We start from the raw sequence: 19,192 nt of genomic DNA on the forward strand, positions 1-19,192 counted from the left end.
GCGATCCCAGGGTGGTGGCTGTAGTCAGGTGTGCATCAATGAAGGATTACAAAATCAAAAAATGTGCCAGTCATATTGAAAGGTATACCACATTATTTGTCTGACTGTGTCGACTCCAAAAAGATGTAGTTTGAACTGTCTATGATAGAATGCTATGGGGTAAATACAGTGAGAATGGTGGTAAAGGTCTATTTCAGTTTGTACATAGTCAAAAGCTAAAGTTGCTCAAATTTAGTACAAAGTTTAAATTATTGGTTGAGCTAATACGTAGGGCTCTAAACACATATAGTTTGGAGTTTGGTTGAGCTATGGGATAAAAAACAGCAAAATTGGTGACAAAGGTATATTTCAGTTTGCACAGGGGTCAAAAGTCAAAGATGCTCCAATTTTGGTAAAAAGGTGATGCAAATTATTGGTTGAGTTCATAGGAATCTATCAAGGTATAGTTTGGACCATCTGTCTTAGTTATCATGTTATGGGATAACATATGTCACATATCATCGAATCCAATGGACAGTGACCTTGTTTGACCTTTACTTTGGAGACCAAACATTCAACAGTCACAACTATTCCATTTATTAATCCTATTAGCTCAACCAATAATCTGCATCACATTGACCAAAGTTGGAGCAACTTTAACTTTTGACCCCGTACAAAATAAAATTGACCTTTGTCGCCATTTTTGCTGTTGTTACCCTATAACTCCTTAACAGTCAACCATAGATAGTCCAAACTATATGTATGGAATCTCTATGTTCAGACAATAATGTGCTGTATATCTCAATATGATTGGAGAAATTTTACATTTTGACCCGGTCTATTGACACTAGTAAGTCCCTTCGGCTGCTCCCTTGTTTGCACTCGGGGTCGCCACCGCAAATCCAAGGTGGATCTGCATGTTGAATTGGCACAGGTTTTACGCCGGATGCCCTTCCTGACGCAGCTCCACATTACATGGAGAAATGTGGCAGGGGTGGGATTTGAACCCGGAACCTTCTGAACTGAAACCAAGCGCATTAACCACTTGGCCACCACCCCTGCTACCCCATCTACTGACACTACTGTTTCCCAAAAACACAAAATGTTTCGGCATTTGCAAGAAATACACTGCATTTTTGTGCTTTTGGAGAAACCACAAAGGTTTTATTAGTTTTCTGAGCTGATGTGGAAAGTATGCAGCAGGTTAAACCTTTCTTAATGAAGAAAAGCGTAACAATGGGTGTTCTCTGGGAGTGTTGGCTAATGTGTTCCAGAGCCTCACGCCGACACTCCTGAACACATTTCCACAACACACCAGCCATCGCTGCACCTTGTCCCAAAGCTGTTGGCGACGAGGCGCTGCTTGTTTTTCAGGCGTCTGTGTTGTGATTGGCTCATTTGTTGGGAGCTCTCGCATACAGGAAGTTGGCTATCCCCGCCGGCGCTGTCTGCTTCGCACTTCTCATAGGTCCTGCACGCTCCCCAAAAACCACTCATCTGCTAAATGAGTTTTCCTCTGCTCCAGTCTGGAGCAGCTCTGCTTCAGTGGCCTCAGGATGCTGACATTTGATTGGTCAACTCTCTTTTTTTCCACTCCAGAAACCCACCGTGTCTTTAGAGGGCTGTAAAGTCGACCCACTCATAAGTGGAGGTCAGGAGGGCGACCGCGGGGGCGGCGTTTATTAGTCTGGGTGTATATGGCAGCACCTTTTAATATTAACTAGAATTCACATCATCTATTAATTTATAACTAGTCAAAACTTAAACTGTAGGAAGAAAATCTACATCTGGAGAATCTAAACATTTATAAAAAAATAAATAAATTAGACAATTAAATGAGAATTATCGGTATCTCACACTTAAAGCTGTAGTTCCTTTTTTTTTACCATGTAAGCCATAAAAAGTATTTTCTTTGGCAATACTGCATTTTTTTTCCTTCGTATTCAAATAAAGGATTCCCAGTCTTATTCCACAAATATAATCAAAATTTGCCTTGTCTGGAAACAGTTTAGAATTTTGACCCATGTGGGTTCAAACACAAAGCCAAGTTGCCATGACACTTTCTGTGGTGATGTCACTGATGGCGTTGGTGGATTTCCCCTCCGTCAATGGCATGCAGGGAAACTTGGTCAGCGTTCCATCTTGGAGCCGAAGAAACATGGGGTAGATGTTTAATTGTAACAGAAAGGGCCAAAAAAAAAGTAAAACTAATTGGGCTGAATGCATTTGTGGCTCATAAAAATTTGTGTGGCAACGCCAAACAAACGGGCGCAGCGGGACTTTTGTATGTCTCTGGCAGTATATCCTGCTCTTGGGGCACTTAAATTCATCGTCTTAATTTTCAACATTATTGATAAAATTGTTGATTGAACTGCTTTCATATGTATACACAACATCGATCATGAAGACCATTTGTCCGACTTAACAATGTGGTGAAGGCAGTATGACTATTAATGACATGATGACCACTATTCTACAGTCAGCATGCTAATGGATGTATAAACGGAAGTATGACAGAAGCATAATTTATTTCTGAATTTTCGTTGTTCGTCAAATTATGTTTACAAACATCCTGGATTACAGACTGCAACCAGTCAAAATACAGTTTAAGCTTTCTAAAAGGGAACTTCCCACTAGTCTTAGGGTCCACTAGTCCTAGTCGTAGTATTAAGGAAAGCATGTTGAGTTGTTTTGAGATTTATGGTAGGCTTACAAAAGTGTGACAATTAAAAAAAAATTGAATTATGGTGAATTACCATTATTTGTTGAAATTATTAAATTTATTTGTGAACTTTAAAATCTGTTTGGGGTTGTAATATACATCATCAAATACTATAAAGAGGTTAGGACCACTGGGCCCTAGGACTAGTGGACCCTCCCCTTCCAAAAGGTAATCATGTCACTTTGGGAGCAAGTTGTGCTAAACAGTATTAGCTTTGTTGCTAGCGTCATGCATACCTGGAGATACAGGTAAAGATTTCTTAATTAGTTGCTAATTCATTGATTGTCAGTGCTTTTCCTGTTTTGTTTGTCAGTTTCATGCTAATATCCAGCGCCATAGCTAATCCAAAGTGATCACAGTTCGTTGTGGTCATTGCGTTGTAGGCGTCTCACTACTAACAGATTCAGGTTCAATGTCCAATGCAGATATGTGTCTTGGTTATTATGATCAGCCAGTACTGAAGTATTTGATGTTAAATTAAAATATCTGTGACATTCTAGACACCTTAAAGGAAATTCCAAGTAATCACAACATATTTAGAGACATCTTAAATTACTGCCATTGCAAATTGTTGGAACTCGGTGGCGAGGAAGATCATCTCTTGATCAGTTCCTCAATGGGATATCTGTGTGTTGGTTTGTTTAACGTACAAATGTCGTTGCGCACCGACAAACACATGGTCCTTGACACATCCTTAGCCTAGTTCGTTAGCTGGGAAATCCCAGGTGATCGGGGTGTAAGGACCTGCTGCTGCCTTCACAGCCTTTGTGTTAGAACCATCACTTCCTCTGCCTGATCTGCTGTTGAGGACTTCATGTTTCACCAGAACCCGGTTAGCCGTTTCATGTTCAGGGTTTCTGTTGGGCCTTCAGGGTTACCATAGCGGCCATGAGGCACAGAAGGTCCCCACCGTATTTCACCCCAACAGGCAACTTACTACTTCATCCGTTACCCAGCTGTGATGGTGCGGATGAGAGATTGGATTTTGACACCAGAAATTGTTGGAACTAATCATATTGTAGTTGTTACTGTTACGCAAATTGCATTTTTAGTTAAAAGTATATAAAGTGTGTTTTTGGCTAAACAAGTGAAGCTTATATGTTAATGCAGTTTCTTGTTGAGTCTTGCGACCGTGAGGCAGTCGGAGTGCGTGGACATTTTTAAGTCAAGACTTAAAACCTATTTTTATTCTCTTTCTTATGAATAGTTTTTATTTTTTTAATCTGTTATATTATCTGTTTACTTCTGTTTTTAATTATGTACTTGAATTTTTAAATTTTTATTCATTTATTTTAATTTTAATGTTGAACTGTTTTGTGTGAGGCGCCTTGAGACAGTATTTGTTGTGATTTGGCTGATTGAATTGAATTGAAATTGTCTTAATTATATTATTTTCAGTAGGAAACTTATGATTCACATGCTTGTCTGTGTTAATATTTGTTCTTTATGCGCACGGCCATTTATGTCTGTGTGCACGTTGAAGTCTCTTGCTCTGTCTTTGAACCCTATCAGAAAAATAATTGTCAAAACTGCAAATGTTAAACTTGGGACTGTAGCCCAGGTGGCTGATGGGATTGCCAGATCTGGAGCCGGTGATTGATGACAGCAGGGTCCTCAGATGAGTGGAGCCACAATCTGTCCTCATCCGCCCCATTGTTACTGAACCTAATCTCAGACAAGGTCAGAAAGACATGGTTTTATGATCTGCCATAAAACAAGCATCAGGAAAGAGATTGGACCGAGTCGTGAACTCAGACGTATGATATCAACTTCAGGATTGCCGAATAACTGCCATGCTAGGGCTGAATGGTACATTAGCATTTATGCAGAAGGGTGGATTTCTTTTCCGCTTTTAAATTGGGGTTTGATGGAAAAAGTTGTGAAGTGGGACCTGCTGTCATAAAGGGACTGGGTAATTAGATCCAACACAGAATGTGGTTGAGCCAAACGGACTCAACATTCACATTGGCAGCACCAAATTGCACAAGAAACTATTTTTCCTGCACCCATAATAAGAGACCATAGTTTCTCTAATGCACTTGAGTCCACTCGAACCCAATGTGGTGCAATGATTCCAAAGGCAGACGTAGCTAAGCTGGATGAAACTTTGAGCTGACAACAGCAGGCCCTGGTTGCTATGGCAGTATTTACATTGTCAGCTAAATGGAAAGAAATCAGAGTGAGGTCACTGCAACCGGTAATGTGAACGTGCCTCCACATCAGCCAGTTGGACTTGTGAAGACCACGACTCCAGCGTCTAACATTATCCCCTCAAATCTCCACTTGGATTTAATGCTGCTATTACAGCCAGTGGAAGTATATTTTAAAAGCAGTTTGTAATGCGAGCACCAGTGTCTAGCTGGGCAGTGAACGTGTTGGTTTGCAGGTGCATGAATGGATTAATGCAGCGCCTCTCCTCATAAGCCGTACCATTGTCCTGCTAGGATCAAACAGCAGCAGGCAAACATCAGGCGCAGATGAAAGTCTCTTTTGGATTCACTCCTAACCAGCCCGTAACTTAAGCTGTTGCTTCATGTCGCTGAAAAGTGCTGGCTTTTGATGTTGCTTTTTCTTTTTTGGCAGAAGAAGCTCGGAGAGACAGTTGGTCTGATCTGCTATTGTCTTTGTCACAGATATAAAAGTCGAGCTCTGTCATCAGGCTCATTCAGTTGTCATATCACATTCAGTCACCCTCTCCCGTTCCAAAGCCTTTCTAAGTATCACATGTGTCGTGGCGCTTGTGCTCTTCCAATGTAACCGGGGAGCTATTAGTCGCATTTACAGAGGAACACTATACCACAGACACCAAAAGTTCAAAGATTAAGAGCAAGTCTCAATGGAACATCGCCATTAAATGTCTGTTTCTTTGTGTCTTTCTCTCTGATGGGGCTGTTCTTCTTCCAGATAAGTTTTGGTAGAACATTGGGCCATAATCAACAATGTCTTCCGAAGGGCATTTTGACATCTGACAGTCTAGAACAAGATTTGTAACAAAGTTCATGTTTTCATACTTATGATGCAGTTATTTGCTTTACATTGCAGTTCACACTAAAGACGTTTTCAAGACTTGTGTTCTATCTTCATCATCTGTGTCAGCTGCATTTGCTTATGCTTGACATAGTTTGGTTTGTCTACATGCCCGTGTGAGATGTTGGCTTGTTTTCAATGTATCAGTTTTTTCCATTTGAATGGAAAAAAAAATTGTGCATCTTTTCATATTGAATTTGGCTTCTTCTTATGACCAAATCACAGTTAAAAACAGGCACTGTCTCACAGTTCAGGGGCTGCATCCTTTTAAGGCTGCATTCATCATAGTGGTATGACTAGGCTGCATCATTCCAAAGACTCCTTGGAATGTGGTCAACGGATATAAGGATACAACAGGTGTATCCTTCCTTTTCAGTGAAAAAAGGCTGCATTCATTGGCCGCACACATCGTAGTGGTTTGACGAGGCTGTTTCATTTTCAACCTCCTTGGACTGTGGCCAACGGTGGCAGACTTCTCTTCACTTGAAAGGAAGGATACATCAGGTGTATCCTTTGTTGCCCAATACCTTGAGTTTTTTTGTTTGTTTGATTGTTTTTTCAAGGCAAAATGGATAATTTCAGCCTCCATATGTACAATTTTAAATAAGCAATGTTTCTAAGTAAAGTATAAATAAGTATTAAAAATGATTAACTGAACTATGGGTTACGCCCACTGTAGCTTTTCACACGCAGCTGTCAAGCCGCAATGACACAAGAGAAAAATGATCATTCACTTTCAAAATGTTTGTTTTAGCCTCAGCGGTTGCAGAAAGCCAAATCTTCACAGGATGCAGCCTAAGAAGGATGCAGGCCCTGCAGTGGGACACAGCCTTGGTCTCCTCCTCTCCCCATGTGCTACCACGCCTATTTGTTACTACTTTCATTTCTTTTCTTCTTTTACTGTTTAGTGAGTGATGATACCTTGTTTCAGCTTTCTGTAACTGGTCCGAAAGTTTGAACTGTCCAACTAGAGTTTTCAAACTGTAAATGAACCGGACCGTGGTTCAGTTTGACCCAGCCCGGGACCACCTCTTTTGACCGGACGAAATGTTGGTCCTTTTGTCCAGACCATGGTCCCACCTACTGCTTTGTTTAGCAACAACCTGAAAAATCCAACCATCCAGACCAAGCCAGGTAGACGTGAACGCATCTTAAAGGGGTGAAACCACCTCCCACCCCATCAACACTATCTGTTAAAAAATCATGTACCAGATTATGAGTCATTACTTCCAACTCTTTAATTTGTGTGAGTCCTGATGTAGCTAATAAAAGTAAAATTAGCCGTACGGCATATGAAAAATGCGCACAGATTCAGAGCTATTTTTAGCCGGGAAAGTGACATAACCTCAGGTGCTGTCTATTACCTGTCTGAAGGTCAGTCCACTTCATGTCTTACTCCAGGACACACTGTCAGTCGGGGCTGTTTTTGTCTCCAAATGTAATATGGCTTTAATTTGGGTTTCAAATCAAATTCTTGTATTTTGCGATCAACAAAAGTCCATCTCACCTGTTTGTAACCCACAGTGTATTCAGAAAAAACTAAACAAAACAAAACAACATTGGATACGTTTCATGAAGATTGAATAATAATGATTACATATGTGAAAGTGGTGTCTCTGATTTCACTCCTGCTGTGTTCACACAGAGAGACTTAGAATTATTGTTCCACTGTGTGGTGCTGCTGTCTTTTTTTACCCACAGGAAAACAGTGTTGCTTCACCAGAACCCAGTTGTCTGTTGCCCGTAGCTTAGCTTAGCCATCGGTTTAGTTCAGCTTGGCCAGTAACACAAACGGTGAAGCTGGTCCACGTCCAGTTGTTCTGTTAACAGCGGCCACTCGTCGCCATGTTCTGGCGTCTTGCATGTAGCATCTTAGCTTAGCCTGGCACGATGTGACGCCATGGCACAAACCACAAACATGACCGGATCTATGCTTTTGGGAGAGGAAACATGCTCTTTAAGAATTTTCTCCTGGCCACACAAAAGGACAGCGTGGCAGCGTGTTGTTGGATTACCACAGAGATCGTGCGATGGGCGCGCAGTTGGATATATTGTATATATATATATATATATATATATATATATATACTCGTATCCACAGAGCCATCAGCTCAGAAATGGTCTGGTGGCTTGTGCCGCGTCGTCGCAGCTCGCAGCGCAGCGCGCTGAGCGTCCTTAAAGGGGTCCTTAAAGCTGTACTACCAGACCTTATTCTCTGTGAAGCCCGTAAAAATTTCACCGAAAGCCAGATAAATTTTTCGAATAGTTTCCAGGTGCCAGTCTCTAACAGCTTCTGAACAAATTCTGATGGAAAAAACCCCCAAATCATTCTGCCATTTCCAGACAATGAAAATCCGACAACGGGGCGGGACCACGCCTTCCACAAGGCGTACTCACAGGCGAATGACGTCAATGACAGGCGTGGAAAAACTCACGCATGCGCACGAGGGTTCAAGCTTGTCTGATGTGAAAACATATGAATCAAATCCATATAGTTAAAAAAAAATAAAAAGGTATGATACTTTATGGACAGACCTCGTATATACGTATGTGTGTGTGTGTGTGTGTGTGTATGTGTGTGTGTGTGTAGCGCCGATCTTGTGTGTTGTAAAATGCGTAGCATCATGCCCGGTCCTTCCTCTATTGTCTCACTCAGCGCTTGTCTTCTTCTCTGCTTTCTTCTCTCCCTCTTCTGTTGAACCTCTTCCTCAGTCGTCCCATAGTAATATGTGCACGCTGTTTTAAAAGAGGTTAACAACACAACAACCGCCACTTCCATAAAATCATCAAATTATGTTGTATTCGTGGTGCGCCTTTTAAAAACTTCAGACACACTGCCATACACTTACAATACATGTCCCTGAGTCAAACGTGTCGGGGACGGGGTGCATCGTGGACCGACTGTGTCGGAGTGTGGCGGGGTGTGTCTGACAGTGTGTCGTCACAGGTGGGTTGAACCTTTAAGTCTGTTCCTTTGTTTTCGAGAACGCGCCACAGAAAAGTCTTACAATGCAGGGTTGTTTGCACCTGTGTTCTGTTGTTGTCGTAAACGGAAAATATGTGCCAATTGTTTCTAATTAGCATCTGTAAATGCCCCGCCAATCCCCATTAAAGGGAATGAAGCTGCAGGGCTGAGAGTACACACACATACACACAAATGGAAAAGAAAAGTTGAGGGAGAAGTCAAGAATGTCACAACAAAGATCTAAAGACAGTGAAGTGCCGGAGTCCAAACATAAGATGAACCTCAGAAGTTCTGCTGCAGAAAACGAGCAGCAAATGAGCTGCCATACTGAGTAGAAAGTAAAACCATGTATGGAATGGTGTTACTCCTGCAGTGAGCACGTTAGCTGGAAAATCACACACAAAGAAAGGTTCTCTGCCTCTTCTGGAGATCCTTAGTTACTGCTGGATGACTTTGTGTGAACGATGAGTCTGGCAGATTCTGGTGATCACTTGGATAGTAAGGGAATGTCTGTGCCAGTGTTTTGGCCTGTTTTTCTTTTCTGTGATCCAGTATGCAGGTGCCTCTGTGTTGAGGACCATAATTACTGGAAAAGGCCAATGGAATGTTCAATTTTCACAGTGTTGCAGCACAGAGACTATTACTTTTGAAAGGTCCCAGTGTCTGTCTGGGTTGTTGCTACCCATGCTCCAGGGCAGTCCTGTGGTGTGCATGCTCCCAAACCTTTATCATTTCTAAAGACAAAAGTCCCCAAAATGTCTTGACCCATCTTACTCCTTAGAGCCCAAAGGGTATTTTATTGATTTTACTATTCCTTAAGAAATTCCCATTTTAAGGTACTTTCTTTATATATAATGCTCATGTGGTGCACATGAAAATGTTCAGAACAATCTTAGCTTTTTGCATGTCAGACATATATTTGTCTGGAACACTGTGTAAAGATATGACATATTAATATAGAAACTAACTCATTGCCCATGGGGTCCCACGGGCTCTGGATTGGGTAGTTTTTATAAAATAGGTAGCTGTCATTTTGCAATTATGCAAAAGTTCTATCACGATTTTAACTGAAAGTGCAAGAAATAAAATGAGAAATTTTTGTGAATAATTGTATTTATTAAATGGCACATTTAGTTGATGTCATGTTTGAGATATTTCCTTTGTTCAGAGCTTATCTGGTTACCAGAGAGTGATTAATGGTGATAGCAGCATCCATTGTTCACTGTTGTTACCTAATATCCCTAATTTCTCCCAAAATATGAGTCCTATCAACTTTGCGTTTTCGCTGCGTTCATCCTTGACCCAAAATACATAAGCATACCAAACGGCAAATATAAGCTCTCCCCACATTTTCCGTGATCGACATTATACACACACACACACACACACACACACACACACACACACACACACACACACACACACACACACACACACACACACACACACACATACACAGAGGCCACTAGATGATTTACCGCCCCCTGCTGGAATGGCGTGTGAGTCCAAAATTTAATTATCAATGTCTATTGTTCACTGTTGTTCCCTAATATCCCTAATTTCTCCAAAAATATGAGTCACATCAACTTTGCGTTTTCGCTGCGTTCATCCTTGACCCAAAACACATAAGCATACCCAACGGCAAATGTCCGCTCTCCCCAGTTTCTCTGTGATTGAAGTTATACACACTCATGCACATACACAGAGACCACTTGCCTTTTACGCAGGAGAGTGTCATTGAGACTCTGAGGAAAATATTGTTTTTAATTCATATTCTGTGTTGTCATCTTGTGATTTGTTTTCATTCTTGAGACCGCCAGCCTTGCCCTTAAGGAGTTGCTCCTGAGTAGAGTAGCATGGGGTAAACTGATTTCCCACTCGATAAAGTTGCTTTGATGCTTGTAATCACGTTGCCCTACTTCTTCTTGGCCTGAGAACTCACTTCGGAAACAAAGTTCAACAACAAGTACATTTAACCTACTGGCATTTATTTTGCTCTGCTCCCTGAGAATAGTTGGGACAAAGATTCAAGAAGATTGCAGGAAAATATGCTTGGCTCGGGTTACATTCATCCATCAAATATAAATGTGTGCTGCAGACTAAATTATATTCCTATATTTGCTGTATTATGTACTCTCTCTAACTCTGTAACCTATAAAACTTTGCAGCTGTTTTGCTGACAATTAACAGTTTGTTGTTCTTTCACCTTAGGGTCCAAATGCTCTTGTGACATATACCATCATCAGTGGGGCTGATGATAGTTTTCGGATTGACCCTGAATCTGGCGATCTGATTGCCACCAAGAAGCTGGATCGGGAACGCCGTTCAAAATATTCCCTTCTGGTACGTGCTGATGATGGAAAACAGTCGTCTGACATGAGGCTGAACATCACCGTCAAAGACGTCAACGACCACATCCCCAAGTTCTCACGTGCTACATACTCGTTTGATATCCCCGAAGACACGACACCAGGTAAAGTCCAGGTTAACATAACGCAGAATCAACATGAAAGCAACCATATATCAGTCTTAGAAAAATAAAAGTAAATATATTTTACCCGGTTTGCAGTGGTGGCCACACTTCAGCTGACAGCAAATTCAATTAGCTAACCTTTTCATGAGTAGATTACCTTTTCAACCATCTTTGGAAACTAGTAGAGGACCAATTAGCTTTCAGTTCAATCACTTCTGCTGACTTTATGTCAGCTAACATTTTTTGAACAAACTTTAATGGTCACTGGCGGCCTGTCCAGGGTGTACCCTGCTTCTTGAGCAGTGACCGCTAGGATAGGCTAGATTAGATTATTATTAAATTGCATTCATTAGAATATTATTTTTCATATGTATTTTTATTGCTTAATATTTACTATTTGTTGAATATTTTCTGCACTGTGAATAAATTCTGTGCTGTATTGAAAACTTCTGTTTAATTTCATTAAATCATTAAAATTTTACATACAATACATTTATACATTCATACAATAACATTTTGATTAGCATCAGATCTTGGGGTGCTAAAGCTTGTTGGGAGCCTCCATGTTTATTCTGCAACAACATTTTAGTTCTTTGAGATCAGTTTTCAAGATTTTAGAGCCAAAATACCAATCCAAATCTAAATTTCTATAATAAAACTTAACAGATTAACAGTTATTGCAGCTAATTTTTAGGTTATCTGTGTCCACCACTGGGAGGCTGTATATTCTCTCAGTCTTGCCACGCAAACATGCTAGGCATTGGTAAAGATAATTTTTTCAGGGCAGTACACTGACATTGGCCTCGTGAATGATTATTAGAATACATCATTCACTCATTGAAAACTTCAACAAACTATTTTTGAGTGAATTACATCTCAATTAGCCTAACATGCTGTCGTGGACTAGCTAGCTGGTAGGTAAGTTATCAATGAGCTAGCTTTTCCATGGCAGCATACTAAGCTAATATCTTATGACTTAACAGCAAACTATGGACTTTGAACTTGTTTTTGGAGCAGTTTAGACTTTAGAAAGTTTGTATTTTATTAACTTTTTGGATTAGCTTCTGTGATAATGACAGTAATTTCCATGTTGGACACTATTTATGTCTTTCGCTTCAAAGGACAGTCATATCAAAGGCAGTAATGTGTTTGAACCACCGAATCAAAATACCTTTGTTTAGTCTTTAATGCTGAGGATTCTTTATCATAATGTATTTGATATTTAGAAACCTTTTTAATGTTTTTGAAGCATCATTGATTTAGGATTCATACTCTGTGCCATACCTTGATACAAAATGAAATTTAAGCCAAACACAACTTGGCTCAGGATTTAAGGAGCTCCCAAACCACTAAGGAGCAAATCATGTGTAATACATTTAAAGAATATCTATTTTTGTCTCTTCCCAGCCTGTGTGCTAGAAGAGAGTACTGAGATAAGTTCCATGTGCCTCAAATGACAAAAAACTGCTTGATAATCGGTCGGAAACATTTCTGTGCATAACTCAAACACTTTGTTTGGATTAATCCCCCCATGGCAGTCCTCTTCCAAGACCACCTGGATCTCAGTTTTAAATTATTGCACAGATTATTTGCTACTGATAAATTAGGCAATGTTCAACATTTTGGACATTTGTCTCAAGTGCCATCAGTCTGATTGAAGGTTTTATAAGCTGTTGGGAGTAACCGTGGATCAATTTAATTCTGTTCCAAGATCAACGGGATTTGGCCCTGAATCCTGAGTCTTCAAGGATCTGAGCTAACTCATAAAGAGTTGCACATATATTCATGTAATTCACTGTACAGGGGGGAAAAAATAGTAACATTTTGGATAATGTCAAAAAAGAAGTTGTGGATCAGTGTTTAGTCATTTTGGTTCTCAAACGAGACAGATTCCGTCTCCAGATGGTCTTCAGTTTCCTTTATGCCTCCTGTTTTTGACAAATGTTAATGTGAAAGGAAAGAATTAAGAGTTTTAAAGGACATCTGACTTACTCCAAAATCAACAGGATTTACACCAAACTGACAAGAACCTCCTTTGCTTTCGCTGCACCACTTACAGGAGAGTGAGAGAAGTTAGATCAGAGGGTGTGGAGTTGGGGTCCCAAAATGGGATACATGAGAACTTGGCCGCCAGTGTGAACTGGGCCTGGGGCTAACCTGTAGACCTGTGTTCAATACCTGGTTATGCTACAGTACCTGTGTACTTGGACAAGAGGGTTAGGGTTAGGGTTAATCTGCTTTGTCTCAGTACATCCTGCTATATATTTGGTACCATGATCCAAACAATGAGGTAGTAACTTGTTGGACTGGTGTCCTGTGCAGGAGGAGTCATAGACCCTCATCTGCTTTATGGTACGGAATCTGGGGATAAACACCGGCACAAATGGGCCTCGGAGCCTGTATGGAACTTACAAGAGAGACAATTAAGAGACAAATGCATATAAATACTACACACTGTAAAAAGTCATGAGCTGAATATTAACTCGAGGAGGTTCACTGTCATTAGACCGGAGGCCAGGAATTAAGTTTTAAACTCATTAATTTCAGTCACTGGCAAAGCCATCACTGACTTATTGGTGTTCATGAATAACTTTAATAACCCCCCACAGATGTGTCATTTTGTGCTATAAGGCAGTAAAACCTTAAATGGTGCCTTTATGTTACCGTGTTGCCTTGCACAGGCTCCATCGTGGCAGCGATTCTGGCCAGCGACTCTGACTCAGGGGTGAACGGCGAGGTCACTTACTCGCTGGAGGAAGATGACGAGGACGGTACCTTCCTTCTGAATCCGGTGACGGGAGTTTTCAACGTGACACGCTCACTGGACTTTGAAATGCAGCAGTACTATATTCTGACCGCGAAGGCCCAGGATGGCGGCGGACAAGCGAGTGTTGTCAGGGTTTATTTCAATGTCCTGGATGTCAACGACAACCCGCCGATCTTTAACACCACCGTGTACAGTGCCTCTGTGTCAGAGAGTCTGCCGCCTGGCTCCAGCATCGTCACTGTCGGGGCCAGTGACGCTGATGACGGTACGTACCCGGCAGAAATTACATGGAAGAACCAAAAAGTTTATTGATTCTTCGACTCCTCACAGGTCCTCAGTCTGTTTTCCACTAAACTTCATATTTGGATGACGGTCAACCACAGAATTGACCTTAAAGTGCTTGTTTTGTAAAATTGTCATTGGGATCAAAGTTTAAAATTTAAGTTTTACACTTGGATTTGTGCTAAACGCGGAACACATATGGGCATGGGTCCTTTAATTGCTCAGATGAGATCAAATTTGCCAAAATTCAATCATTGGGGTCAATGTCATTGGGTCAAAAGTCAAAATTTAGATTTACACTCCGATGTCCATCAAGCTTGGCACACATATGTAGGTGGGTTCTGAAGTTGTCCGGGCAAGATCAGACTTACCAAAGAGCCATCATTGGGGTCAAGGTCATTGGGTTCAAAAGTTAAAATGTGGGTTTTGTACTTGGATTTGTACCAAACATGGAACACAGATGGACATGGGTTCTGGAATTGCTCTGATGAGGACAAATTTGCTAAAGGTCAGTCATTGGGGTCAAGGTTATTGGGGTCAAAAGGTCAACATTTAGGTTTCCCCCCATCATTTGCCTGAGAGTTTACCTCATCCCAAGTCCTTTAGCTGACTTCTACCAAACTTGCTATATCAGTGAAGCTCAGCTCTAAAATTGTTCTTAATTCAGGTCTCAGGATTTGTTTATCAACCCAGTTTGGTTGAAAATGTGCGCACACTTAAGTGGATTCCAGAACTGCTCTGGCAAGGTCAGCCAAAGATCAAATATTTGGGTGAAGGTCATGGTCATTAAGGTACTATTACTTTGTACTGCTACAATGTATTACAGATTAACCACATTGTGATATTTATTGGTTAACTTGACTTCACTCCAGTTTAGATGTGACACTTGAATTAAACTCGGCTGATTTGTCCACTTTTGGAATATTGTTTATTTAGAAACCGGCCAGTATTTACTTGTGTTATTACTTTGGTTTTAATTCCCCAGACTTTCAAGGATCATCTATTAAGCAGTACTGTACTTTAATATTCTGTAAATTTGAGGAAGCTGTGCCAAAATGAATTTCATGTCAACCTGTCATTTTGGTTGTGGTAGTGAGACATTCTGAGCCTGTGTTTATTTTTCATTTTGATTTTGCATAACACACAAATGATTCCGGTGACGTAAAACATCCTCAGTGTGTGATTACGTTGGCTTGAAGTTCAGTTATTTCTGCATTCAGGTGGTGGGTTTAGTGTGTCTGAAGTGCCATGTGGTATTTGAGCGCTCAGCGCTCCTCTTCTCTGCTGTAATTATGGCTTCATCTGGGCCTAATGTGGACATTGTGACCTACATTCCTGGGAAATCTGCTGTGTAGTTCTCGACCAGAGTCTGGCTTCTTCCTGCGCTGTCCTCACAATCTGGCCGCCTCGTCCACACACTTGTATGCTTCCTCCTTCCTAGCCCTGACCCCTCTGACCCTCAGACCTTCTGTCTGCAGACGGCGAAGCCTAAACTCAGGTGGAAGTAGTTTTGTTGATAAGCGCTGACTTGTGTACTGAGAATACACACTGCGGTGTGGGAAGGTGCCGGCGGTTTCCACGTGAATACAATTACAGACGTTCCTGTTTAAGCTTATGTCAGCTCCCCATGGGTGGCAAGCCATGTGCTTTGGGCCACATTTCAAGGTTGCATACTTTCCTCCATCCATCCATTCGATTATGCTGTAGTTATGTCATTTAAATAAATGTTCCAATTGTTTGGGCGATTTCTGAAACTGCACGACTGCACTATCGCTTTAGGAAGTGGTTTGCAGTGCTGTTTCTCTTTTGATAGCAGTCCGGCAAGTTCCACAAATAGACCGCCCACGAGGACAACAGCAGCAGGCAGCGCTCCAGCTGTTGTGCCTTTACAATTTGTGGAAATGGATGTTGATAACATATAAGAGGGTAATTCAGACATATATTTAACAAGTACTGTACATATTAATGCATTCGATATCAGGGTATAAAAAGTACTTGGCAATAGTACCTGTGGACATGAAAACTGTAGGCTCTATGGCAAACAAGTAACATATGGCATCAATAATGATGTTATCATCTTATTCAGCAACATAAATCTGACTTGTGCCCAAGTGCCCTTCTCTTGAATGACTGACCTTTGGTTGACCAATTCCAAAATCCACCTACAGCCAAGTTTGTTCCCAAATGGGTTTAAAATCAAGAAGGTTGCCCTTGAACTTTGCCTATACGAACACTTTCAGGGAAATTCCAGGGTCATTCTTCATCCACATACCATGTTTGGTTAAAATTGGCCAAAGGACCTAGGGGGAGTAGGCAGACCCCAACTAACCCTTGACAAATTTGACCTCAACCAGTATTTCTCAACATTGCACCCAGTGAGTTAAAACTTTATACAATCTCAAGAAATGTTGGTTTCTTAGCATGCAAATGATGGAAAACCATGCCTTACTTTTTCTGGGTCAAAAAACTTCAAACCTCAAAACCTCAAAACTTCTCCATTGACCCTCATATATGTGCTGTATTTATGCAAATTAGTTCAAAACAGTATTGTGACTTTTGAGTCCAATGACCTTAACATTAAGGAAATAACAAATAAACAGACAAATGCTCAATTTGGAGCATGAAATTCAGCAGAGGGCAGATTAGTGCAGAAAAACACAGCAAAAGGTGTCTTCTGATCTGAGTACCTTTTGTTTTCCAGGTACAAATGCTGAGCTCTTCTACAGCATTGCATCCGGTGACCCCCAGGGCCAATTCGAAATCACCAAGGATGGAATCCTCCAGAGTAAGAAGGATTTGGACAGGGAAACCCAATCCTTCTATAACTTGGTCCTTACTGTCAACGACATGGCTCCGCCTCCTGTGACCCGCTTCACCAGCACTGCCCAGGTATCAATCATTCTCCTGGATGTCAATGACTGCCCACCAACATTCATATCCCAGAAGATGACCTACATCCAGGAGAACACACCCGTAGATACGGTTGTCTTTACTGCCCAAGCCGCAGATGCTGATAGCGGTCCCAACAGTTACATCGAGTACTCCCTCCGAGGACCTTTTGGCAATAAGTTCAGCATCGGAACAATCGATGGAGATGTCAGACTGGTTGGGGAACTTGATCGGGAGGAGCTTTCCAACTATACTGTCACAGTCATAGCCACAGATAAAGGTGAACCTCCCTTGTCTTCAACCATGGATGTGACTATGATGGTTCTAGATGTCAATGATAACACGCCAAGCTTTTCACAGAATATCTACGACATAGAGATTGAGGAGGACACTTTGACAGGGACTGACGCCATCCAGGTTTTTGCCAGCGATGCAGACGAGGGCAGCAATGGGCAGATCCGGTTTTCTATTTCAGGGGGCAACACTAACTCTGATTTCAGAATTGATTCTGTCACAGGGATGATTTCGGTTGCCAAACAGCTGGACCGTGAGGTGAGGACATCTTACTCACTGGTGGTCCAAGCTACCGATCGAGGCAGCAGCCCGAGGACAGACCGGGCAACAGTCAACATTGTGTTGCTGGATGTCAACGACTGCTCGCCCGTGTTTGAGCTCTCGCCTTACACTGTGAATGTTGAAGAGAACATGGAGAACCTACCACGAAACATTCTCCAGGTCAGTCTTTGATCTTTTTTCTTTTCTGTGAAATGCCATTAACTTCATGAACAAACAGGATCTTCTTCACTTTCATAGGATCTCACTAAAATATGAAATGCACGACAACGCAGTTCATGTCCTAACCCCCTGTTTACTACATGAGCCATGACTTCACTTCCGTTGTTTTCCCCCTGGTGTACCTTTCAATGAAATGAGGCTCCAGTTATGTGTTGTGCAGACTTGGTGGGTTTACCACATAAGACCACACATCTGTAGGCTAACCTGGCAGTGCCTCTTTCTGTGGCTATGAAGTGCAGGAAGGGCTGGGGCGCCCACAGTGAATTTGGGTTGACTTGCGGTAGTTAAATGCTGCAGCATAAGGGGAAAAATCCGACTGTCTAATAGTTTCATACAAAGAAACCATTAATGCCCACAGTGTCTGTACTTAATCTCCAGACCAGCCGGAGGGGCAGAGAAATTTGTGCGGTTCTTTGTAGTCTCCCTGAGCCGGCTGGAAAGGTCTGATTAGACAGAATGAACTGGTAATGATCTTCCCTGCCTCAACAATTACTTTCACACTGCCATGGAGCACAGTGCAGTCATTTGCCTTCAATGTTTCAGTAGAGTGGTGAATAGAAAACGGTAGCGACTCTGTATTTTCCCAAATTTAAATTTGTGTGGTTGTGTGAATCCAGTAGTGTAGGAGAAGCAAAGCTAACATTTCCCTCACAGCACATATCTAAACGGTAATTCTCTGTCTATGTTAGTCTATCCAGCAACAACAACAACAAAAAAAAACTTTGAAAACCAAACAAACTTAGAATTAGAATGTTGCTGAGAGAAATTTTAAGACACATCTTCAGGAAATTTGACATGTTGGCTGACAAAAATGACAATCTAATTGTTTTTCTGAGGCACATTTTAAATCCTCTTGCTCACAGTAGAGGTTCTCAGCTCATGCTACCTTTAGGCTGTTAGCATTATATTAAGTGATGCAAATGAGTTTTCATGCTAGCGTTAATCTGTTACCATCACAAAATATGATGCTAGCAAGTTTTTAAGCTAAAATTAGCCCGTTACCATCACATTATATGACACTGGTGTGTTTTTAAACTAATATTAGCTCATTTACATCATTTCATGTGATTCTAGTGATGTTTCATGCTAGCATTAGCCAGTTAGCATCACTTTATGTGATGCTAATGGGTTTTAATGTTAATATTAGCCTATTTGCATCACATTATGTGGCACTGGTGAGTTTTCAGCTAATATTCACCCATTGGCATGATGTTTTGTGATACTAGGGAGTTTTCAAGATGTTTGAACAGTTAAATCCATCATGCTTTAAGGCACTCCCCTCACTCAGGTCCT

General features: G+C 41.3%; 1 protein-coding gene across 2 annotated transcripts in view; it reads left to right on the plus strand.

Moving 5' to 3' along the window:
- LOC117520851 (protocadherin Fat 4) overlaps positions 1–19,192 on the plus strand; it is a 278,309-nt gene that overhangs the window by 172,064 nt on the left and 87,053 nt on the right. For both annotated transcript variants that reach the window (XM_034182185.1, XM_034182186.1), the window contains exons 3-5: positions 10,905–11,166; positions 13,848–14,198; positions 16,917–17,839. In XM_034182185.1, the coding sequence (XP_034038076.1) occupies positions 10,905–11,166; positions 13,848–14,198; positions 16,917–17,839 (1,536 nt within the window). The remainder of the gene's footprint in view (positions 1–10,904; positions 11,167–13,847; positions 14,199–16,916; positions 17,840–19,192) is intronic.

This window comes from Thalassophryne amazonica, chromosome 11 (assembly GCF_902500255.1).
Source record: "Thalassophryne amazonica chromosome 11, fThaAma1.1, whole genome shotgun sequence".
Lineage (NCBI taxonomy): Eukaryota > Metazoa > Chordata > Actinopteri > Batrachoidiformes > Batrachoididae > Thalassophryne > Thalassophryne amazonica.